Source organism: Pseudorca crassidens, chromosome X (genome assembly GCF_039906515.1).
Source record: "Pseudorca crassidens isolate mPseCra1 chromosome X, mPseCra1.hap1, whole genome shotgun sequence".
Lineage (NCBI taxonomy): Eukaryota > Metazoa > Chordata > Mammalia > Artiodactyla > Delphinidae > Pseudorca > Pseudorca crassidens.
The window spans coordinates 1584904-1610116 of NC_090317.1; the positions used below are offsets into that span (position 1 = coordinate 1584904).

General features: G+C 42.5%; 2 protein-coding genes across 7 annotated transcripts in view; one reads left to right on the forward strand and one right to left on the reverse strand.

Moving 5' to 3' along the window:
* Window positions 1-551: 551 nt before the first annotated feature.
* On the reverse strand, window positions 552-20723 carry FUNDC2 (FUN14 domain containing 2). 3 transcript variants are annotated; one of them, XM_067724033.1, is made up of 6 exons: window positions 20565-20723; window positions 16383-16533; window positions 8961-9036; window positions 8401-8463; window positions 4165-4296; window positions 552-1077 (listed from the first exon to the last, which is right to left on the reverse strand). In XM_067724033.1, the coding sequence occupies exons 1-6, from the start codon at window positions 20695-20697 to the stop codon at window positions 1000-1002; spliced, it is 633 nt and encodes a 210-aa protein (XP_067580134.1). In that variant the 5' UTR covers window positions 20698-20723; the 3' UTR covers window positions 552-999. The 3 variants fall into 3 exon arrangements, with proteins under 3 accessions (XP_067580134.1, XP_067580133.1, XP_067580135.1); XM_067724032.1 differs by having other exon boundaries at window positions 8401-8469; XM_067724034.1 differs by lacking the exon at window positions 8401-8463 and having other exon boundaries at window positions 20565-20722.
* A 1116-nt stretch (window positions 20724-21839) lies between these two features.
* F8 (coagulation factor VIII) overlaps window positions 21840-25213 on the forward strand; it is a 121732-nt gene continuing 118358 nt past the window's right edge. Inside the window, exons 1-2 of one of the 4 annotated variants that reach the window (XM_067723893.1) lie at window positions 21840-21934; window positions 23395-23490. In XM_067723893.1, the coding sequence (XP_067579994.1) occupies window positions 23450-23490 (41 nt within the window). In that variant the 5' untranslated portion in view covers window positions 21840-21934; window positions 23395-23449. Of the gene's footprint in view, window positions 21935-22020; window positions 23491-25213 lie in introns of those variants that run through there. The other 3 variants (XM_067723892.1, XM_067723891.1, XM_067723890.1) reach the window with 3 other exon arrangements.

Below are 25213 nucleotides of genomic sequence, written 5' to 3' on the forward strand. Positions count from 1 at the left end.
CTTAATGCTTGGAATGCCACCATTTAAAAACTCTGGTTCAAATGTTATATATTTCATACTAACTGGATAAATAGTAGAACTGGCACAGAGGAGCTACGGCTACCCCTGATGTTTGACAAGAGGTAAAGAATATTTCACATTTCAAAGCTTAAAACCTTTTCTATTAAATAAAAATCCAAGAGCTTCTTCCCTCTTCCACCTAAAGTCACTTATTTTACCATAAATAAATCCTTTGGAAACCAGCATGAGATGAATTATCCTGTATGGTGGAAAACATCTGTAGATAATACCGCAATGCCTCTAAGTGATTCACTAAGTCTGACCATCCTAAATGTATCTATTGGTTGGTTTCCCTAAAGACCTTCCCACCAAACACAATACCTTCAGCTCAGCATATGTATCTTTAGCACAAGTTCATTCCATATGCAGATTTTTCAACTGTAGTGCGCATGCTCCCATTCTGTCAGGATAATTAGAGCCAGTACAAGTAGTTCTCATTCTGTAACCTAAAATCTACTACAAAAGAAAGTAGACACCAAGATACCAAAATCTTTCATGCTTACAGGCAAATGTATTCAGTTCCTTTCCAGGCAGGACATAGTAAGGTATCTTATATGCTTGCTATTTCTTTTCCTAATCAAGTTTGGGACAACCTCTGAGGGTCCACTCACGCTCCATGGTGAGCCATCTTGTACCATGTTCTGGTAAGTATCTTACATAGGGGACAAAGGAATTTTCTTGCTGACCTAGAGATTAGTCAAGGGGGGAGTGTGGTGGGAGAAGAGTTAATGTCTACTGTCTCTTCCGTTGCCGTCAAGGTCATGGTGGGGCCATTATCCACTTGTACCAACAGATGCCTACAGAAGCCATTCAGATACGCCACGGCAGGGAGGAAGGCGAGGGAGAGGAGGACGAAGAGGAGAGGCTTTGCTATCCTATGACGGAGTGAAGAGGCCGCTGGCTGGAAAAACCAGGAGTAAGGAAGTGAAGTCATCCTCTTTAGGACGCCATACCAAGCAGAAAGCCTCCGAAAAATCCACCAGTCACTAGAACATTCTTCTTCACAAACGACACCACCTAGGAACAGAAGACAGCACAGTGGATTACTTTGCTGAGGATATTATTAGGAAGCAGGACGCAGATCAGAAGGTGAGATGACGTGTCTTTGGATAAGGTAGTGGCGGGGTGCTAGCGCACAGTGATCACATTCAAGGGATGCTTTTCAGACGGGACTTTGCAAAGAGAGAAGGCACCACATTCAGTAAACTGGTGTCTCCTCCAAACCTGTCCACACGTTCCTCACGCCCACGCGTCTGTCCATCTATCCATACACGCTCCTCTGAAACCTTATTTTCTCACATTCCTACAGCTTCCCATGCATGTGCTCTATCGACCTCCATCCCAGAGGGAACTTTCTCCCAAGTGCTACCATAGAAAAGTATTCACGAGGGGAATACACCCTGTAGCCTGGCCTACTGGTTTCCTGAACTTAAGTACAGGGGTTCATCTCCCTAACCCCACCCCGACCTTTCCCACGCCACCACCCAGCCTCCTGGGACCCTCGAGCCCCTCATTCCCACTGTGCCTGTGTCTTCACTCCTCCCCGACTTGGCTGGAACTATACTTCCCTATCTGACGCATTGTCTCTTGCCATCTGCCCTCAGGGGGAATGACAAAAATCATACAATTTCCTGACATGACCTCTTTCATTCATCGTCTTTACTCGTTCCTCAACTTGCTACACCTTGGCTCTCAACTCCACCACCCGACTGTAACTGTTCTCGCAGAAATGACCAGTGGCCTCCTTGCTGCTCAACACTAACCCGAACATTTTCATTTCCTGCTCCCCAAATATGAATACGGGCTCTCAGGGGGGACCAGCCACTCTCCCTGGGGCCTGTGAGAGGGCCAGGCCACAAAGAGGGATACTACAAACATTTGTGGAATGAACCAGTTCCACAATTGGTTACTTTATATAAGTGCACACTGTAAGGCAACAGTTGGTTCTAATCAAACATTAACCTTATACTTTTTATTATATACATTCCTGTATCATTAAAGAAGTTTTCAACAATCATGTATTACTTTTGTAAATGTCTGAAAAATAAAAAAAAATTTGGAAGTGAAAAAAGTGTAAGTTTCATAACCTTGAGCTTGAGGAGGGATGGAAGGGAGGAAGGAGGAAGGACTTATCTAAGTGCACAAATGCCACGTTCCACTCTGGGCAACGGACAGCTTTCTTTATAAAAAATTTATTTATTTGAGGGGTTTTTTGTTCTTCTTTTCGAACTTTTCCATCTTACTACACTTTATTGAGGTATAATTTACATAAAGTAAGATGTGCTCATTTTTTCATTGAAATGTAGTTGATTTACAATGTTGTGTTTATTTCTGCTGTGCAGCAAAGTGATTCCATTGTACATATATATGCGTTCTTTTTCCTATTCTTTCCCATTCTGGTTTATCCCAGGATATTGAAGAGTTCCCTGTGCTCTACAGTAGGACCCTGTTTTGTATCCATCCTATAGATACTAGTTTGCATCTGCTGACCCCACACTCCCAGTCCCTCCCTCCCTCCCCCTTGGCAACCACAACTCTGTTCTCTATGTCTGTGAGTTTGCTTCTGTTTCATAGATTCATTGGTGTCATATTTTAGATTCCACATGTAAGTGATGTCATATGATATTTGTCTTTCTCTGTCTGACTTATTTCACTCAGTATGATAATCTCTATGTCCATCCATGTTGCTGCAAATGGCAAAATGTCATACTTTTATATGGCTGAGTAGTATTCTGGCAATGGACACCTATGGCTGAGCACTCGCCACCACAAAGAATCGTCTTTTTCTTTTTTTCTTCTTTAAAGGGAATGTCATTTTTTTTAAAAACAATATTTATTTATTTGGCTGCACCAGGTGTTAGCTGCGGCGTGCGGGATCTTAGCTGCGGCACGCGGGATCTAGTTCCCTGACCAGGGATTGAACCCAGGCCCCCGGCACTGGGAGCGCAGAATCTTAGCCACCGGACCAGGGAAGTTCCTCTGCTAAGTTATCTACCACTCATCTATGTGCTTTCCAACTTTCAAACATTTGCTAATATTTCTTGTCTCCTGGTATTCCCTTCCTGTTCTCTTGGTCCTTGTAGGTTTAACCAGGCACCTTCCTGACACCTTGATCCCGGTTTATTTCTCCCTGGTTAAGTGCACTTATATCTTTGGGACATTTGACATTTTTCCAAAGGTAATAAAGAAGTAACAAAATACATCCTTTTAAAAAAGAAGCCCTTCTCCTGTCCCTCCAGTATAATCTGACCTGATTTCATGCCTTAGATCAGAGGTTAGCAAACTATAGCCCGTGGGCCAAATCCAGCCAGTCACCTATTTTTATTTTATTTTATTTATTTATTTATTTATTTATTTATTTATTTTTTGCGGTACGCGGGCCTCTCACTGTTGTGGCCTCTCCCGTTGCGGAGCACAGGCTCCGGACGCGCAGGCTCAGCGGCCATGGCTCACGGGCCCAGTCTCTACGCGGCATGTGGGATCTTCCCGGACCGGGGCACGAACCCGCGTCCCCTGCATCGGCAGGCGGACTCTCAACCACTGCGCCACCAGGGAAGCCCGTCACCTATTTTTAAATAAACTTTCATTGCAACGCAGCCACACCCACCTGCCTACCCATCGTCTATGGCTGTTTTCACGCTACACAGTGGAGTTCAGTAGTGACAGAGATCACAATGCCTACAAAGCTGAAAACAGGTACCATCTGGCCCTTTACAAAAAAAGCTCGTCAACCCCTGGGCTACACATTCTGGACGTTTCAGAGATGTGTGTGTACGGAGACAAAAATGTGACTGACTCAAAGTGATCAGAGTGGCTGTACAAGGTACATCTTCCCCCCCACCCCTCACGTGCCGCTCCAATCCCAACAAGAACTTCTTCAAGGGATGCTCGATCCACATATGTGCCTGTAGCACTTTGCACTCTCGCTCAGCAATAAACGTCACCAAACCTACTGGTCCTTGGTCCTGTAGGTTTAACCTTTTAAATTGCCACTGAGGTGAGGATATCCCATCTGAGGCTGACATATGGTGTGCCTACCCCATTTTTTACACACAAAGTTGTCTGCACCCTTCACACACTGCACAGGAACAAAACAAGTCTCACCTCGTCTGCTTTGCTTTTGACCTCCGCAGGTGTCTGGCTGCCCTTGCGGACCTTCAGCTGCTCCTTGGCTTTCTTCATGTCCCGCTCTACCCGCTTCCAGTCCACTTTGATGTAGCCAGTATGGTTTGCAAGCTTTAGTTTAAAAAACGACAGCAATAAAGGAGAAACACAGGATAACTCACTGAAATATGTTACCAAAAATCCTTCTGAGTTTCTATCTTTGGAGATATTTGCCGTCCAGTGTTTTGTATTTCAACGACATTCACTCCACATCTACTGAGCACCCACCCTATGTGCGAGGCCCTATGCCTGTCAACGGAAATCCACACACTGGCCTTCGGTGACTGCTCCAATTCTTTTACTTTATTTATACTCTTACCCATCTCGATAAAATTTCAAGTGAGCTTAAAAAAATTAAATGGTAAATGAAAATCAGAACTGGAAGTCAAGATGTAAGGTAAAGAAACCTTAAAGGCGACATAAGCCTGAGTTTCTCAACAATGTGAACAGGGCAAGGGTGTCATGTAGTAATCACTGCTGCTCAGAAAGAAATCACAGAGATTTCTCATGAGCGATTTCTTGTAAGGGAGAAGCACATCCAAATATACCTACAGAACATGGCTACTTCCCTTGCTCAAGACAGCAGGCACGCACACACACACACTCAGTGAGAAGCATTTCATAAAGAATGTGCGAACAGGATAAAACTCATTCACACATGGAGTTTCCTGATGGATTAGTGTTACCCAGGGAACGAAGAGACTGATTAGGCCATCAGTCAATCCTCCATGTGTATCACTTCTCTCCTCCAAATTTCTGATATGATAAATCATAACTCCCTGGATAGCTCAAAATATCTAAAACTGAAATTCTTCTCCACTGTCTAGTCAGTTGCTCTCCCTCTAGTCTCTCTTTTAGTTAACAGCACCAACCAACTAATCAGTCACCCAAACCAGGCTGGAGAAAATATCTGCAATATATCTAACAAACAAAACATTAACACTTACAAAAAGTGAAGTTCTTCTGGAGATCAGTAAGGAAAAAACCCCATTTGAAAAACGGGTAAAGGCAACTCACAAAACAAAGTGGTCAACAAAAGGGAGAAGTTCAACTTCACAAGGAATCAAGGAAATTAACACTAAAATTACTGAGTTGCTATACTTTCTTTATCAGATTGGAGATGAGTAAAACACTGAAAATATACAGTGTTGATAAGGATGTGGGAAATGGACACTCCTATCACACCCTTACTGAGTGTTTACCAGCAGCCTTTTAGGAGAGCCGTTCGGCTTCATCCGCCAACACTGAAACTGCACGTGCCATTATGCTATACCCAGAATGGCAGCTCGTCACAGCAGCTTTACCGGAAATAAAGCAAATGTCCATCCGCACATGAATGAATAAGCAAGTTGTGTCATGTTTACACAAGATGTTACACAGACTACTTGTAGCAGCAATATAGCTGCATCTCAAAAATCGCACACTACATTCAAGTTCCGATTCTGTTACTCCACCCTGTCTCTCCCACACGACGAAGTACACTGAACAGCTACTTGGGGGCTCTGAAGGAAACAAGAGCATCTGACTGGAGAAGCCCAGAGCCGTGTAGTTCCCATATTTGCTAAGGTATCACCTGGCCTAGACTTCAGGCAGGACTCAGAAACATTCTGACAAAATTCCACACACGTTCCCGTAAAAGCTCTTGGAAAAACAGAAACAGGGAGAACTTCCTCAACTTGCTAAAGAGCATCTACAAACATACAGCTAACGTCAATCATACTTACCGGTGAAAGACTGAATACTTTCATCCAATGTTAACAAAAAGGCAAGGATGTCTACTGTCTCTATTCCTATTCAACGCTGTGCTGGAAATGAAGTCATAGTGCAACAAGGAAGAACATAAGGTAAGAGGCGTCCAGATCAGAAAGGAAGATGTCAAAATGTCACTATTTGTAGACATGTTTGTCTACATAATTTCAAAGAATCCAACAAAAAACAAAAACTCCTACACACAAAAAGCGAGTTTAGCAAGGCTGTACACTACAAGATAAACACACAAAATAAATTGTATTTCTATATGCTAGCAATTTGAATTGGAAATGGAAATGAAATTTATGGTTTTACAATAGCTGCAAAATAATCGAATACTAGGTACAAATCTAAACAAAAATCATATAGGATCTGTACACTGAAAACTACAAAATGTCTGTTGAAGAAAGAACTCAAAGAGACATGATTAAGCCAGAGTTATTGCAATCCCAATCCCAGCAAGATGTTTTACAGATATGTAAACAAGCTGGTTCTAAAATGTGTATGAAAAGACAAAGGAACTAGAACAGCCAAGACGATTTTGAAAAAGAACAGAGTTGGAGGAATCACACTACCTGATTTTACGGCAATCAAGACAGTGTGGTATTGGAGAAGACACACAGATTAATAGGACAGAACAAAAAGTACAGAAACAGACAATCCAATTTAAAAGCGGACAAAAGACCTGAATAGATACTTCACCAAAAAGGAGATCTGGACAGTAAATAAACACATGAAAAGATGTTCTACATCAGTAGTTGTATCACTCGGAGTCCAACTGGGAGACAGCTTTAGGGCTCAGGGGGAGTGCCTGGGGAAAAGCACAAGAGCAACTAAAGCTCTTACAACGCATCTAGGAATAAAACTGAACCACAGATGGACCAGATCTATATGGAAAAAACAAGAGCAGTCTAGGCAAAGACATTAAAGCAGACCTAAATAAATGGAGACGAAGCCTGTGTTCACAGCTAGATGATACAATATCATAAAAGATATTAATTCTCCCCCAATTTATCTATATGGTTCCCATGCAATTCCAGTCAAACATTTTTCTTATTACTCTTTTCTTCCCCTCTTTTTGGGTGCACCGTGCGGCACACGGGATCTTAGTTCCCCAACCAGGGATCGAACCCACGCCCCCTGCAATAGCAGCGCGGACAGAGTCTTAACCACTGGACTGCCAGGGAAGTCCCCCAATGAAAATTTAAACAGAATCTTTGAAAGGAATTGACAAGCCTGTTGTAAAGTTTAGATGGAGAAGCGAAAGTACGAAAGCAGCCACGACGATCCTGAAGAATACGTGGAGGAACTTGTCTTGCCCACCATCAAGGCTCAGTAGATACAGGAAGGAGAGTCAGAGCCACACACATATGAACTCTGATGTATGATAAAGGCAACGGTACAAATACTGAGAAAAGGAAGACTTATTCACTAAATGCTGCTGGGACAACAATCCGGATGAAAGGAAACTGGATCCTTATGTCAAACCACACCCCTCATCTCCCAACACCGTGACTACCCTGGTGACAGGGCACATGCGTGCACAGCACAGACCCCCATGTCTTACCTGCACTGCACTCCTTGCACATCTGACCCAAGCAATACCAGAATCCCAGTGCAAGGGTCCTTCCTGGAGATTATTCTAATGCCCATTACTTCTGTCAGTCAGAACCCCCAAAAGAAACAGAGGGTGCACTCAGATTAAGGCATTTCAAAGCAATATGAAGATACTCAGGGAAACCACAGGGACAGAACAGGATTGTGGGTCTAGTGCAAGAGAGCTGTCACTGCACTTGCATCTGAAGGGGTGCGAGGAAGGAAAGATGACTGCAACCCAGAAGGCAACAGGAGGGGTGAGGAGGGGCCTGTCTGCTAACAGCCACAGGGAGGGAGCCAAGAAGCTACGCAGGGAACGGGTCCGGGGGCAGCTGCTGGTGCCTTGCTAGTCACAAGCAGGGTGCTGCCAGAGTGATGCTATGGAGTTCCCAGGCTTGGGCAGAAAAGGGCGGGCAGCTTTCACCATGTTTCTGAAACAAGGGCGCTTGGAGAACTGAGGCCGCAGGAGGAGCTGAGACCCGAGTGAGGGAGGGGAGGGAGAGGCCTGGACCCGCCCCAGCTCCCTGCTCACCCAGCTCCAGTCACCTCTGGCTAGAACCCCTTGAGGCTGCCAGCCCAAGTGCCCACCCTCCCCTCCCCGAATTGCTGATGCACAGAAACTGAGATGATAAAAGATGGTCATTTTAAGCATTGGGTTTTGAGGGCGTCTGTGATGCAGTGATGCTGTACCACACCCGCCCCGGCCCTCCAGTCATAAGCGGGCCTCTTCTGGCCTCTTCCACACACTTCATTTTCACCTGACGCATCTGGAAAACTCACTCAAATTGTGATTCTAACGTGGGACGACCTCACTAAAACGAGGGCTGCTACCTTCGAGAGGAGACAAAGAGCTGTGGATCCGGACACTCCAGCTTGACTGCACCTCAGAATCACCTGCAACTTTAAAAATACTCCGATATACAAGCAGGCCTACTGCCCGTGAAATCAGACGGAGGTGGGGGGCAGGCCCCAAGCATCAGTGTTCTATAAAATTCCCAGGTGATTCCAATGTGGAGTCAGGTTTGCAAACCAACTGTACACACACAGCCTCAGGGAGCCAGCAGCCAGTGGTTCAAAACAAACTCCACGCCACGGGCCAGCAGAGGCCATCTGACCAGTGTCATTTAGCCCTCATGTCTCTCATCGACTTTGTGTCTAAGAATAAATCATATCACAGGGCACTTGCATCACACCTGGGATTTCTGAAATCACCCTTGCTTCATATTTCAAGTGGTCTTGAAAACCCTGGAAGGGAGCTAAGGAATATGCACGTGTCCCCAATGTTATAAGTGACAAACTGTAATCCACCTAGTAATTGAAGAAGTCTGACTCAAAAGGTTACTAGCATTTCAAATGGTACGTGAAACCGGGGAAAGACTCCACATACAGACCTGAAGCAGGAAAAATCCACCTCCCAGAGCTGTGGCAGCCAGCCTTCCAACCTTCTGGAATATGAACCCAGTGCACCTACAAAAATCAAGTTAACAAGCTGTCAGACAAACACAAGCATGGACTTCTAACAACATTCAGAGCCTGCTTACCTTGGGGTGGCCCAGCTCCTTCCTACTCCAGGCATAAAGCCCGTCCCCTCCAGAACGAGGGAACGGCAGAGGCTCCAAGCTCACGAAGACCCTGACTCGGATCTTGGCTCTACTACTCACTTCATTTTGTGGTCTTGAGCAAATCCCTTAAACTCCCAAGCCGTGTTTTTAAAAGATGACTCTGGCTACACTGCGGAGAATGGATCAACACAGGAAAGGATAAAGCAGAGACTCCAGTCAGCAATATGGAAGAGAAACGGGGGCAAGGAGGGCGCAGCCCTGAAGCGAGTAAACACATGACTGTGTATGAGGCCAGAGTGGTCGCATGGGATAAGGGACAGGCTCTCAGTGCCATCTTCTCTGGTCGGCACATGGCTCTTGACAGAAAACTCTGCCCTGAAGACGGCTTATAAAGCCCTACACTTACATCCAGTCTCCCTTTACCTCTCTGCCCTCATTTTCTACCACCTACTGCTTGGTACACTTCAGTAGGAGAAAAAATATGTCAATATCAATAAAACATTGCATGGAGGACCTCACAAGGATTTTAAATGTTTTTAAACAAAAGCTAGGTATATCTCAGAAGGGACTCCTAAACTGGAGGAATGATAGGACTAGTAAATAACCCATTAGGACTCATCTCAGTTCTTAAATGTGATTATAAGCTGAAGTAAACTGCCTGTGCCCTGTGTCCACTGGCCCTAAGTCCCTGACATGAAGGCATTAACTGACATTTTGCAGCTGAGATTCACTCATGATAAAGGCAACCAACTGGATCGTCAACTGGCTCTTATTTCTCCGATCTTTTTTTCAAAAACCCAACATGGATAAACGTGCTTTTCCCCTCCAAAGAAATTTGGGAGAAAAAAATGAAGTATATATAAACTCCAGCAATTTTCTTCTCAGTCTCTTTTATCTTTAAAATTAGTTCTATAGAGTAAGGTACAGAACACATGTGTAATTTTTTTAAAGCGATGTGTAAATGTGTCCCAGAACAAGAATCAAGACTCAATTATATAAGAATAAAAAAGATATTTAGCACCCAATAAGGTAAAATTCACAATACTGCCATCCCATTAAAAACTACCAGGCAGGCAAAGCAGGAAAACAGACCCATAATGATAAAAAACGAAATCAACTGAAAGCAACCTAGAAATGGCACAAATGACAGAATGCTGACAAAAACATCAGAAGTGATTATGATTGTATTCCATGTTCAAGAAGCTGGAGGAAAGATTCCACATAATAAGTAGGGACAAGGAACATATTTTAAAAGGATACAAATCAAACTTCTACAGATGAAAACTATATGTCTGAGATGAACACTGTACTTGATGGAACTAACAGCAGTTTAGATACTGTAGAAGTAGAGATCAGTAAACATGACATAGCAATAAAAACTATCAAAATGAAACAGAAAACTACATGAACATGGCTGTAATACTGAACTATAGTTATACACTGGGGAAAACTGAAGGATGGGCTCTCTGGACTTTTTTTTTTGCATTTTTAAAAATTTATTTATTTTTGGCTGTGTTAGGTCTTCGTCACTGCGCACGGGCTTTCTCTAGTGGTGGTAAGCAGGGGCTACTCTTTGCTGGGGTGCAGGCTTCTCATTGCGGTGGCTTCTCTTGTTGCAGAGCACAGGCTCTAGGCACGCAGGCTTCAGTAGTTGTGGCATGCGGGCTCTAGAGCGCAGGCTCAGTATCTGTGGTGCAGAGACTCTCTGGATTATTTTTAACAAGCACCTGTGAATCTATAGTTATCCCAAAATAAAAAGTTAAAAAAAATAAACAGTGTCAGTGAACTACAGGAAAATTTCAAGCAGTGTAATAATATGTCTAACTAGAACTGTTGAAGGATAGAAAATATTTGAATAAATAATGAGAAAATATTCTAAATTTGATGAAAACTGTAAACTGATAGATCCAAACAGCTTAATGAACTCAAAGCACAAAACAAATAATAAGTATCTTAAAAGCAGCCTGAAAGGCGGGGGGAGGGACATATTAGGTACAGAGGAATAAAATTCAGAGATAGCACATTTCTCATAGAAAATAATGCAAGACAAAAGATAATGGAACATTCTTAAAGTACTGGGGGAAGAAACAACCCTGTCACTCTGGAATTCTATACCCAGTAAAAATATCTTTCAAAAAACAAAGATGAAATGAAGACCTTTCTCAGATATACAAAAGCTGAAAAATAAATCATCACCAGCAGCCCAAAAGTACAAAGAATGTTAAAAGTGGAGGAAAATATACCAGATGGAAATCTGGATACACACAAAAGCATGATGAGTACAAGAAATAAACTATACGGGTAAATACAAAAGGTTTCATTTTCATTATTTAAAAATATAAGAATTCAATATTTAATGAAAAAATGTAAAGGTTAAATGTATGATAATGAAAACCAAGGGTAAAATGGAAGTATACTGTTTTATTTTTTTTTTAAGATTTGTTTCATGTGGACCATTCTTTTTTTTTTTTTTTTTTTTTTTTCCGGACACGCAGGCTCAGCGGCCATGGCTCATGGGCCCAGCCGCTCCACGGCACGTGGGATCCTCCTGGACCAGGGCACGAACCGGTGCCCCTGCATCGGCAGGTGGACTCTCAACCACTGCACCACCAGGGAAGCCCTGATGTGGACCATTCTTGTAGTCATTATTGAATTTGTTACAATACTGCTTCTGTTTTATGTTTCTGGTTTTTTGACTGTGAGGCATGTGGGATCCTAGCTCCCTGACCAGGGACTGTACCTACACCCCCTGCACTGGAAGGCAGAGTCTTAACCACTGGACCACCAGGGAAGTCCCAGAAGTATACTATTGTAAGAGCATTACACGTTACATGAAGTGGTATATCTATTGATGATAGACTGTGGTAAGTAAAAGATACATCCTATAAACCCTAAAGCAACCATTAAAATTACACAATTAAGAGACACAGAATTATGAAAAATATGTGATTCAAGCAACGAAAGAACAAAAAAGAACGAATAAACTGGACTTCATAAAAATTAAAAACTTTTGTCCATCAAAGGACATTATCAAGAAAGTGGAAAGACAACTTAAAGAATAGAAGAAAATATCTGCAATCATGTCTGGTAAGAATCTAATATCAAAAACATATAAAAAATTCTTACAACTCAAGAACAGAAAGACAAACAACTCAATTTCTCCAAAGCAGATGTACAGATGGCCAACAAACACATGAAAAGATGCTCAACATCGTTAGTCACCACTTCACACCCATGTCATGCCCACTAAGGTGGCTATATTAAAATGGTTTTTTTAAATGAAAATAATAAGTGTTGGCGAGATGTAGCCATAACAAGGAAAGAAGTCCTGACACACACTGCAACGTGAATGAACATCAAAAACACGATGCTCAGGAGGCTTCCCTGGCGGTCCAGTGGTTAAGACACCCTGCTTCCACTGCAGGGGGCACAGGTTCAATCCCAGGTCGGGGAACTAAGTTCTTGCATGCCACTCGGTGCAGTCCCAAAAAAACAGAACAAAACAAAACAAAACATGATACTCAGTGAAAGAAGCCAGACATACAAGGTCACATATTGTATGATTCTGTTTATATAAAATATTCAGAATAGGTAAATCCATAGAAACAGAAAGCAGACAGATGGTTGCCAGGGGCTGGGGAGAGGGGAGAATGGGGAGTAACTGCTCAGCAGGGATGGGGTTTATTTTGGAGTGATGAAAATGTTTTGACCCTAGAGAGAGGCAGTGGTTACACAAAGGTGTGAATGTACTAAATGCCACTTTCATGTTACGTAAATTTCACCTTAATTAAAATATATATATATATATATACACACATACACAGTAGACCTATTTTTATTACACACACGTATATTTGATCCAAAAGAAAATAAAGAACAGAACACCAAGATGGTAAATTTAAACCCAATGATAACAAAAATAAACTTAAAGGTAAATAGTCTAAGCACCCTAATTAAAATGAAAAGATTGTAAAATTGGATTAAAAAAAGGAAGACCCACCTATATGCTGCCTATAAGAAACCATTTTAAAGAACTGTTTTTAAAAAAATATTTATGTATGTACGTATGTATTTATCTTGGCCGCGCCAGGTCTTAGTTGCAGCACTGGGAATCTTCGTTGCAGCATGTTTAGTTGCAGTATGTGGGATCTTTAGTTGCGGCATGCAGACTTCTTAGTTGCAGCATGTGGGCTCTTAGTTGCAGCATGCGGTGCGAACTTCTTGGCTGTGACATGCATGCAGGATCTAGCTCCCCGATCAGGGATCAAACCCGGGCCCCCTGCGTTGGGAACGCAGTCTTACCCACTGGACCACCAGGGAAGTCCCAAGAAACCCATTTTAAACATACAGACTCCACTTTCCTGAACTTTGCCCCATGTGCCTCTTCCTTTGGCTGATTTTGTTTTTAATATTTATTTATTTATGGTTGTGTTGGGTCTCAGTTGCAGCCCTTGGGATCTTTCATTGCGGCCCTTGGTATCTTTCATGGCAACACGCGGGCTTCTCTCTAGTAGTTGCGGTGCACGGGCTTAGCTGCTCCACGGCATGTGGGATCTTCCCAGACCAAGGCTCAAACCCGTGTCCCCTGCATTGGAAGGCAGATTCTTAACCACTGTGCCACCAAGGAAGCCCTTGGCTGATTTTAATCTGTATCCTTTTGCTGTAAAAAAATCGTGACCATGAGTATACCAGCTCTCAGTGGGTTCTGTGGATTCTCCTAGGGAATTATCAAACATGAGGGTAGTCTTAGGAACCCCCAAACTCTGCGAACTAGTAAGTGACTTTGGCAAGATTGCAGTATACAGGATCAATATACAAAAATCAATTGCATTTCTATAATATAAGCAATGCACAATGAGAAAGTGAAATTTTAAAAGTAATAGCATTTACAATAACATCAAAAATATGAAATATTTAGCGATAAATCTGATAGAAGATGTGAAAGACCTACCTACAAAGCATTGTTGAGAGAAATTAAAAGAAACCGAAACAGGGAATTCCCTGGCAGTCCAGTGGTTAGGACTCAGAGTTTTCACTGTTGAGGGTGTGGGTTCAATCCCTAGTCGGGGAACTAAGATCCTGTAAGCTGCACGGCACAGTCAAATGGAGAGATAAACCATGTTTATGGATCAATGCAATCCCAGTCAAAATCTCACCAGGCTTTTTGTAGAAATCAGCAGCAAGCTGATTCTAAAATTCATATGAAAATGCTAAGTACCTAGAACAGTCAAATCAACTCTGAAAAGCAACAGAGTTGTAAGATTTACACTACCTGATTCATGACTTATTATAAAGTTACAGTAATCAAAACAGTGTGATATTAGCACCAAGACAGACAAATCAGTTTAACAAAGAAGACATATAGTCAATTGATTTTCACCATAAGTACAAAGGCAATTCAGTGTAGAGGAGTATAGTCTTTCAACATATCATGTGGGCACAATCAGACATCCATATGCAAAAAAAAAGACCTTGGATTCCTACCTTACAACATATACAATAAGTAAATCAAAATGGATCATGGAACTAAATGAAAAATCTGAACCTATATATCATATAGAAGAAAACATCGAAGAAAATCTTGGTGACCCTGGATTAGGCAAATATTGTCAGACATGACTCAAAAAGCTAGAACTATAAAACAGAGTTGATAAATTGTATGTCAAGATTAAGAACTTCTGTTCTTTGAAAGACATCGTCAAGATAATAAGCTACAGAGTAGAAGATTATATTTGCAAATCACATATCTAAGGCTTGTATCCAGAATACATAAAGAACTCTCACAACTCAGCAGTGAGAGAAAACCAACTCCCCAATAAAAATATGCAGAAAATATCTAAACAGATACCTCACCAAAGACATATGGATAGCAAAAATAAGCTCATGAAAAGATACTCAACATCATTATTCATCAGGAAAATGTAAATTAAAACCACAATGAGGGCTTCCCTGGTGGCGCAGTGGTTGAGACTCCGCCTGCCGATGCAGGGGACACAGGTTCGTGCCCCGGTCCAGGAGGGTCCCACATGCCGCAGAGCGGCTGGGCCCGTGAGTCATGGCCGCTGGGCCTGCGGGTCTAGAGCCTGCGCTCCGCGGCAGGAGAGGCCACAGCAGTGAGAGGTCCGCGTACCACAATAAAAAAACAAAAACAAAAACAAAAAAATACAATGAGATATCACTTCACAGCCACTAGGATGGTTGTAATCAAAAGGACATTATGCCAGAAACAGACTGAAAGATATATAAAACAAACTAGTGTTTACCAGTGGGCAGAGGGAAGTGGGGAGGGGCAAGATAGGGGTAGGGGATTAAGAACTATAAACTACTATGTATAAAATAGATAAGCAACAAGGATATGTTGTATAGCACAGGGAAGTATAGCCATTATCTTATAATAACTTTTAATGGAGTATAATCTGCAAAAATACTGAATCACTACACTGCAATCTGAAACTAATATAACACTGTAAATCAATTATACTTCAAAAAAAAAGACATTATGCCAAGTGTTAGTGCAGAGGTAGAGAAACTGGAACCCTCATACACTGCTAGGGGAGATGTAAGATGTAAGACAATACTTTAGAAAACTGCTTGGCAGGTTCTTAAAAAGTTAAGACATTCACCTACTATGACTCAGCCTCTTTCTAGATATTTACCCCAAAGAAATGAAAGCATATGTTCATACAAAGACTTGTACACGAATGTTAACAGCATTTTAGCCCAAAAGCGCAAACAAACCAACATTCATCAAAGGGGAATGGATAAACAAACTAGTTCATCCATACGTGGAATGAACTAGTGATACACACAACAGCACAGATGAACCTCGAAATTAGTGAAAGAAGCCAAACAAAAAAGATACATACTGTATAATTCCATTTATATATAATTCTAGAAGATGCAACGTGATCTATAGTGATAGAAAGCACTTACTATGTGGCCCTGGTCAAGTAAACCTTTCCAAGCCTTAGTTTCTATTAAATGAGGATAGATAATAACAATAACAATTTCAGAGCTGTGAGAAGGAAATGAGATACCTATATAAATATCTAAAATAGTACCTGACATGTAGTAAATACTCACTATGTGTAACCATTAAATAGCACTTTAACATTATGTTTAGATGTATACTATTTATTAAATGATCAATTTCACAAGTCAATGTATTTTCATTGGTTAAAAGAGATGGTTCCTATAACCCCAACACTGAGTCATGCAAAAAAAGATACTGGACATTTTTACATCACTTACCATCCAGTGACACCTCCAATTAACAGCTGGGTTGCCACGCTATACTTTTCAGCTGAAGGCCCAGATTCCTGCCCAAACAGCTTGCGCCACCATGGCTGCTTTTTAGCAAGTTCTGCAAGATCCAGTGACTCAAATTTTCCCTCAAAGTTTCCTACAAGAATTAAGATACTGAATAAGAAAAGTTACTTTTACAATAAATCACTAACATTCCTAACCTCGATTAAGAGATTTTTAAGGAAACAGAGACAGTTGTAATATGGACATCTAAATATTAATCTATTTTAAAGAGTAAACTGACTCTGAAATTCTGACCAGCAACTTTTGAAAATGAGACTAAAATCAACAAATATCTCAGAGGAAAAAAACCTAGACAATTTAGAATCAGTACTCTAGTTTTTCCCCTGAAATTTAAAAACAGCCAAAAGGACCTAAGAAAAACTGGTAGTAATACTTAATAATGCATCCTAAATGAAATGGGTTTTCTTCATTTGCCTCTCCTTTTCAGGAGTAACTCAATACTATTCAATAGCCCACAAATTCTCAGTACTATGTGTATCTCCAGTGATAATAAAGATAGGAGGTAACCCTGAGAAAACCATAATTCAAAAAGAGACATGTACCACAATGTTCACTGCAGCACTATTTACAATAGCCAGGACATGGAAGCAACCTAAGTGTCCATCAACAGATGAAGGGATAAAGAAGATGTGGCACATATACACAATGGAATATTACTCAGCCATAAAAAGAAACGAAATTGAGTTATTTGTAGTGAGGTGGATGGACCTAGAGTCTGTCATACAGAGTGAAGTCAGAAAGAGAAAAACAAATACCGTATGCTAACTCACATATATGGAGTCTAAAAAAATGGTACTGATGAACCTAGTGGCAGGGCAGGATAGAGAAGAAAAAAAATGTCATGAAGAACCTAGGGATAAGACAGGAATAAAGACACAGACCTACTAGAGAATGGACTTGAGGACACGGGAAGGGGGAAGGGTAAGCTGGGATAAGTGAGAGAGTGGCATGGACATATATACACTACCAAGTGTAAAACAGATAGCTAGTGGGAAGCAGCCGCATAGCACAGGGAGATCAGCTCGGTGCTTTGTGACCACCTAGAGGGGTGGGATAGGGAGGGTGGGAGGGAGGGGACGCAAGAGGAAAGAGATATGGGAACATATGTATATGTATAGCTGATTCACTTTGTTATAAAGCAGAAACTAACACACCATTGTAAAGCAATTATACTCCAATAAAGACATTAAGAAAAAGAGGTAACATTTAATTGAGCTGTTACTATTTACCAGGCAATCTGCTAAGGAATAAACATGTATATATAATTAAATCCAGAGAACAAAGTAGGTACAGAACAAGGTACTATTTATTAACTCCATTTTGTAATTAAGAAGTAGAGGCTCAGAGGGTGATTTAGTTGTCCCAAAAGGGAAAGAGTTAACAAAATGTCTAATCCCTCTCTCTGTGGGAAAATAAGTTTAGTGAAAGAGGCAAAAGAACTCTACACTGTCAATGAGGAAACACTGCAGAGTTGCAATCTCAATCAAAAAGTAAGTTTTTATCTAGAAATTGAGAAGCTGGCTCTAAGATTTATATGGACGTACAAAGGACCTGGAGTAGTATTCCAGTTACTATGGCTGTACAACAAATTACCCCAAAACTTCATTCACAGAGCAAAACAATCACTTTTATACTCCCAGACTCTATGGATTAGGAATTCAGACAGGATACAGCTCATCCCTGTTCCATATGTCTGTGGCTTCAGCTGGAAGAATTACAGGCAGGCGTCTGGAATCATCTACTACATTCACACATACAGGCTGTCTTGCTCTGGGTTAGTTTGGGCTTCCTTACAGCATGGTGGCTAGGGTCAAGGCTGCCTGTCCCAAGAAAGGGAGTAAGAGAGTAAGGAAACTCAAGGGCTCAGCAGAAGCTATATTACCATTTAAGACCTAGCCTCCAAAGCCATGCAGTGTTACTTCCACTGTATTCTGTTGCAGCAGTCACAAACTTCCACTCAGATTCGAGAGGGAATATAGACCCCAGTACTCAGCAGGAGGAGTGTCAAAGTCACACAGAAAAAAACAGCATATGGAATGGGGAGATATTGCTGCAATCACTTAGGAAAATACAGTGTGCCACCAGTGGCCAAAACAATTGTGGGGGAAAAAGCAACAAAGTTCAAAGAATCTCAGGACTTCTTATAAAACTACAGTAACACACAGGTAACTAGTTTCAAGACTTAGAAAAGTACCCTATTTGACACAGTGTAGAACTGACCTAAGCATATAAAAATATATCAGTGGAAGAGAATATAGAGTCTAGAAGTAGATCTACACATACAGTCATTTGATTTTCACATGGCACCAAAGTTATTCAATAGGGAAAGAAAGTCCTTTCAACAAATTGTGTTAGAACTATTAGGTATGTGTATTAAACAAACAAAAAAACCCTCAATCCCTACTTTACACAATCACAAAATATAACTGAAGAATTAATTCAAGATGGACCATAGATACTAATTTAGCAAAGCCAAAATATGGATGTTTACGGAACTGGGCCTTCTATGGCCTCACAAGTAGTTAAATGAAAATTTTTGTTCTAACGTAACCGCAAAACATTACTGCTGTGTTGAAGAAGAAACTCTCTCCCTGGGTTAAAGAACATCACTGAAAACAAGAATGAGTTTTGAGTTTTGTTTTAATGTCATTTTAACAAGCTCCTTAGCTCAATAGAGGGCTCCAGCCAAAAGGGATCAAATCACAGACACTGAGTTCACCCAAAGTCACTCAGTCATTCAACACACACGGCTAAGCACTATACCGACCAGTCAGCAGCCTTGCTTGTGAGCCCAGGAGAGCAATGATTACAGTATTATGTGATCATCAATATGATAAAGATTGAAATTCCTAATGTCAGCCTCAAAGTTTCTCCCACCAATTTCCTAGGTGCAAATATGTGAGCAAACTATACATTTTAACTAAATAAGGGCAGTCTGCTCTGCAGGAAAATAATTCCATTGTGCATTCCAACACCTTTGAGTCACCTCAATTCAGGTGTGCTGGTAAACGGTTTGGTTTGTTTTGGATTTTTTTTTAATCTGGACCATTTTCAAAGTTTTTATTGAATTTGTTACAATATTGCTTCTGTTTTATGCTTTGGCTTTTTGGCTAGGAGGCACGTGGGACCTTAGTTCCCCCATCGGGGATGGAACCTGCACCCCCTGCACTGGAAGGTGAAGGCGTAACCACTGGACCGCCAGTGAAGTCCCCAGGTAAACGTTTCACAAGCGCGCTGGGGTGGGGGAGGGCTGACTAGTAGTGTATACCAACATCCAGGGTGTGACGTCACTGACGTGTGACAGCGCTGAATGCGGAGCTGGCAAGAGACGCGGCTTATCACGCTACGTTATTTCCACCACACAGACACAACAGATGTCCAGAACCTCAAGAGTACAGATAATAACTAAACATGGCAAACAATAAGGAAGTAATGAATTTTGAGCATTTTCACCCTGTTTTTAACATAATTTATGTAATTTTAAATTTATATAATTGAGTTTTTGATAATGGTTCTGTGAGCCAGTACTGAACTGAACATAGCCTGAAGCATTCAAAGAAGTAGGATAAGAAGCACAACTGAAAGACGTGGTCCACTGTGTATTTTATTACAGGCTTTTTTTTCACGGACTCTCCCCTTCACTACACGGACTAAATAGGCGATTTCCAAGAACCATACCACGTGTACTCTTTCAAAACCATCAATAGCACAAGGAGAGGCGGCCTGCACGCGGAAAGACGCCGGCCCGGTGTTTGAAAAGACACTCCAAAGGGACAAAGACGCTGCCTTAGTCTCAAGGTGCCAGAGTGCTTCCGGGAACCGGGACAAAATGTCTCCAGGCCGAGGCTGTCGGGGGCGGGGCCGGAAGGCGGAGGAGCCCGGCCGGAGTCAACAGCGAGGGCAAGTCCGGCTCCAGCCCGGCCACTGACCTTGGCCGGACCTCGGGAGCGGCCGGGCCACAGAGGAGCTCCAGGCGCCCGCCCCGCCCCTGCGGCGCTCGGGCCCCCCAGGGGCACTGCTGGGCCTGGGAGGCGCGGAGCCCGTCTCTTCCGGAGCCCGGGAAGTCGGCTCCTCGCGGCGCCACCGGCGAGCGCCCGTCCTTACCTTGACTGGCTGCGGCCATTTCGGCGAGCTCGTCTCGCGATGACACCTGTAGGGGCTCGGCTCGGTAAGGCGCGGAGTGGCGCGCCACCGTCGGCGCTAGCTGGCTTCCGGCACGTGGGGTAGATGTTTCCATTCCCACGGCGGCGGCGGAAGAGGCGGGGCGGGGCGGGGCGGGGCACGGGGCGGCTAGTCCCCTTCCCCGGGCGCAGCCGCTTCACAAGGCGCCGAGGGCGGTGTCAGAAGCCCCGCGGCGCCGACCCCCAGGCGCGCCGGGACACGCGTGCGCGGAAGGTCTCTCACGGAGGAGTAATGCCGCAGCACGTAGTCTAGCTCGCAGCTCGCCTGGAAGGGGGTTCCCCGTGCGCGACCGCACGTGCGGCCTTTCGACAGTGAAGACCGCTTCACTCCTTACTTTACTAAAAATAAAGAAAGCGGGCTTGTAGTGGTTGCTCATGTTAACATCGAGCACGTATTTATCAGTGCCCGCTCTGTGCCCGACGCTGTGCTACTGGAAGAAGACAGACATTTAAGAAACATTGCAGTCCCAGTGACCGAGACGGGCTCAGAAAGGAAAACCCTAGCTGCCCGCAGCGCCCGCCGAGCCCTTTAACCACGTGCCGCGGCGCACCTCCCCGCCCCAGCCCCAAGCGACAGCTTTCGCTGTTACTCCGTCTCAGTTCACGGCAACGCCACCTTTGCAAAACCCTTGCTGTTTATTCTGAACTCCTCTTTCTCAAAGCCCACAAACCCAGTTCATCAGCAACCAGCAGAAGCGCCACCTTCACAATGAATCCAGCCCAGCTCGCCCCTCCACTGCTTCCGTCCCAGTCCAAATCACAGTCGTTTCTCGCCCTCAGTTAACAGGTCACCTGCTCCTCAGGCACGCCTTCCATGACCATCCTCATTTAAAATTGCAGCCTAGTACACCCCTCCTTCCCCTTCTCCTACTTACTTTCCTTTTGGGCACAGTACTTATTTCACCTTCTAACATACGTAAGGTATTCCTGTTTTTCAGGTATTGCTTACCGTTTCTCAGTTGTTTCTTTTTCACTGCTCCGCACCCAGTGCCTAAGACACTGTCTGGTTAGGACAAATGGGTAGTTGTGTGCTCTTTGGCAAACCATTAACCTCTCTGCCCCTCAGATGGTTCATCTGTACTCACTTTGCAGTCTTATTGTGAGGATTAAATCACATAATGTGTAAAGCTCATGACAGAATTATCACTCTGTATTGTGACTATGTATCTACCTTTTTGTCCCCGCTGCTGCAGCATGACTCCCAGAAGACAGGAACTGGATTTTATTCATCTCTGAAGCATGGACGTATAGTAAAAGGGTTAGGAGCAAGACTCCTGGAGCCCAATTAAATGGGTATGAATGCTACAATTTACAAACTGTGTGACCATGGCCAAGTTGCCTAACGTCTCTGTGCTTCAGTTTCATCACCTGTACAATGAAGACAAGAATGCTTGCTGCATTAGAAAGCACTTAGAACAGTTCCTGGAATATATTACATGCCAGCTATTATCTCTGCAAACTTGTGCCTGGCAGAGAGAAGGTCTCAGCAAATGTTTACCCAAGGGGCTTCTTCCTGATTGTTTCCAAGCTGGACAATACCTTGCCAATGGCTCCCAAACACATTCCTATCCGTGCAGAAGTGGACTGTCCGTGATAACACTTCTTATAGAAACCCTGATCAAGATTCTTATTAGCTCCTATACTTTGAGGCCCTTGGGAGGCTCTCATGCCTCCTAATATACATTAAACTGAGTAGGTTCTCTGCTTGAGCTCAGCATGGCTATATTTTGATGTAAGGAGATATAGCCTATACTCAGGCCAAATGTAAACAACCTTAAGAAGCATCAGGTAGCAACGATGCAAGGGAAATAGATACGTGGATGCTGGGTAGTTATGAGTGCTCTGTAAGCAAATGCAGCCAAGAGAGATATCGGTAGTGCCGGTGGGGCTAGAGAACTTACAGTGTCAAGGCGCTGGTCCAGATTTGAGCTCATTAGAAGGTGAGATTTGAGCCAAGACTTGCAGGAGATGTGGGAGTGGAAACGTGTGGCTATCTGGGAAAAGGGGTTTCAGGTAGAGGAAACAGCAGATGCTAAGGTCCAGGTGCAAGGGTGTGCTCGGTGTTTTAAGGAAGAGCAAGGAGGCCAGTAGCTGGAGTGAGATGAAACCTTGGAGGTGGGGGGAAGGGACATGCAGATCATGGGGAAGACTCTAGGCCATGGTCAAAATGTAGGATTATACTCTGAGTGAGGCCAGAAGCCAGTGGAGGTTTCTGGGCAAAGAAGTAACTGGATCCGCTTTATGGTTTTAAAGGTCATTCATTGGTGTCTGTGAGGGGCAAGGGCGGAAGCAGGGAGACTGTTAGAATATTACTCTTGCTGGTGCAGGTGGATTCCAGGATCTTCAACAACATCAGCCCCCTCTTTCCTTTCCTCAAAGGTTCTGAGCAAAGCAGCATTCTTGTGCCCCTGCTGCTTTCAGAGGTGAACGGGTTAAGCTTTAGCTCAGCCTCCCTTTTCCTACTCAGTTCTTCCTGTGGCTGCTTCCCACTGCCAAAAAGGAAGCAATCCTATCCGTCACTGCTGAGCGCTAATGCTGCTGTCACTGCAGCCAGTCAAGTTCCCTAAAGTCCTTTGAGAAAATTGTGGGACTTTTCACTAAATCATACAAAATTTACCTTTTTTCTCCTGGGAGCCAAAGATATTTTTAGAGAAGAATTAATCTTTCGTTTCTCCAGTCGAACATTTTCTAGCAATCAGAGCCATGCAAATTGAGCTCTCCACCTGCTTCTTTCTGTGCCTTTTGCCTTTCAGCTTTGGTGCCATCAGAAGATACTACCTGGGTGCGGTGGAACTGTCCTGGGACTATATGCAAAGTGAACTGCTCAGTGAGCTGCACGTGGACACAAGGTAAAGGCCTGTTCTAGATGGGCCGGTCAGGATGGTGGGGCTGTGACTCTGGCTGTTTTGTCCATTGCTTCTCTTTGTCCCATGCTGCCACACGGGAAACTAGAGAGTGGAGTAGAGTGAGGGCGAAGAGGCAAGCAGCATAAGAGACAGACCGAAACTTCCCTCAGCCTACCCCACAGCTTCCACAGGGAGAAGAGCCCTAAGACACATCCATATTACATGCAATTTTGCTGTAAGGAGAGTATTAGCCAGGAGTTCAGAAACTTTTCATCTTTTCTGGGTTCTGGTGCATTTGGGGAGAGTAGTATTAAACAATCTTTCCAATATTATCTATGGTCGTTGATTTATTCAGATTTTTCTACCTCTTCTTCAGTCAGTATTGGTTATATACATTTTCCTAGGAAGCAATCGGTTATCCCTAGATTTGATAATGTATTGGTATCAAGTTACATAATAGTCTTGGGATATTGTTAAACTGTTCTGTGTCTGTAGTTATATCTCCATTCTTAGCTTGTGTATGTTCTCTTTACCTCTCATAAATAATATTTCCAGGAAGTTTCTCGATTTTATTGCTTTTGTCAGGACCCATCTTTTGGTTCTATCAATTTCTGTTTTTACTTTCATCAATTCATTTCTTCTTCCTAGCTTCCTTTGGTTCATTTAGTTGATCTAACTTTTTGCTTATTGAGTTGAATGCTGAAGTCATTTGTTTTAAATTTTGTTTTGTTTTCTTTAAATGTGTATTATAAAGATTTAGACCCAATACATATATAACGGCAATGTAAATATTAAATATGGTCATGTCATACGTACGTTACAATCTTTTCTGTTCTTTTTGCTTTGCTCCCCCTCTCCTTCTACTTGAACCCCCTTCTTGATTATCCCCAGTCAGGTGACCCTAGTATGGTAACATATATTCATGTACACGCACGTATGCACATATATGCAAATAAAGGTTTTCTTGGTCATTGTTTTACAAAAATGGGATATTACACACTATTCTCACTCACTAACACCTAATAGAATTCTGTCCAAGACAGTTGGCATAACTTCAGTCTTTTTAATGGCTAAATAAAATTCCCTATTATTCCAGGTTTTTGGCCATTATATCCTATATCATTACATACTGATGCTTTTATTCCTATAGGACAGATTCTCAAGAGGGATATTGCTGGAATGAAGGGAATATTTCCTTTTTAGTTTTAATTTCCAAAAAAGGCTAGAACTCTTCAAACATTTCTACCATCAACATATAGGAGTGCCCTTCTCCCTGCATTCACATCAGCAATAAGTTTTACCTTGTTTTTTAATCTTTGCCAATCTAGTAGGTATGGAGTGATATTTCATCATTACAATAATCACATTCCTTTTATTTCTAATGAGGCTGAACGTCTTTTTAAATGCTTGTTGACTGCTGCATTTATATTTTGAGATTTGACTATTCACATGTTTTGCCCATTTTTCTTTGGGCGCTTTCACTTTTTTTTAGATTATGAGAACTATTTTATTCTTACAAGTATTAATAGCCTATCGCAAGGCACCGTTTATCAAACAATACATCTTTTGTCACTGATTTGAATAAAAACATTCATCATGTAAAATTCTCATATATATTAGTATCTATTTCATTAAATTTCATTAAATTTATACATAAATTTTATTAATATAATAAGTGTAAGTAATTTATTAGGACATTTATCCCTATGCATTTTATAAATACGTT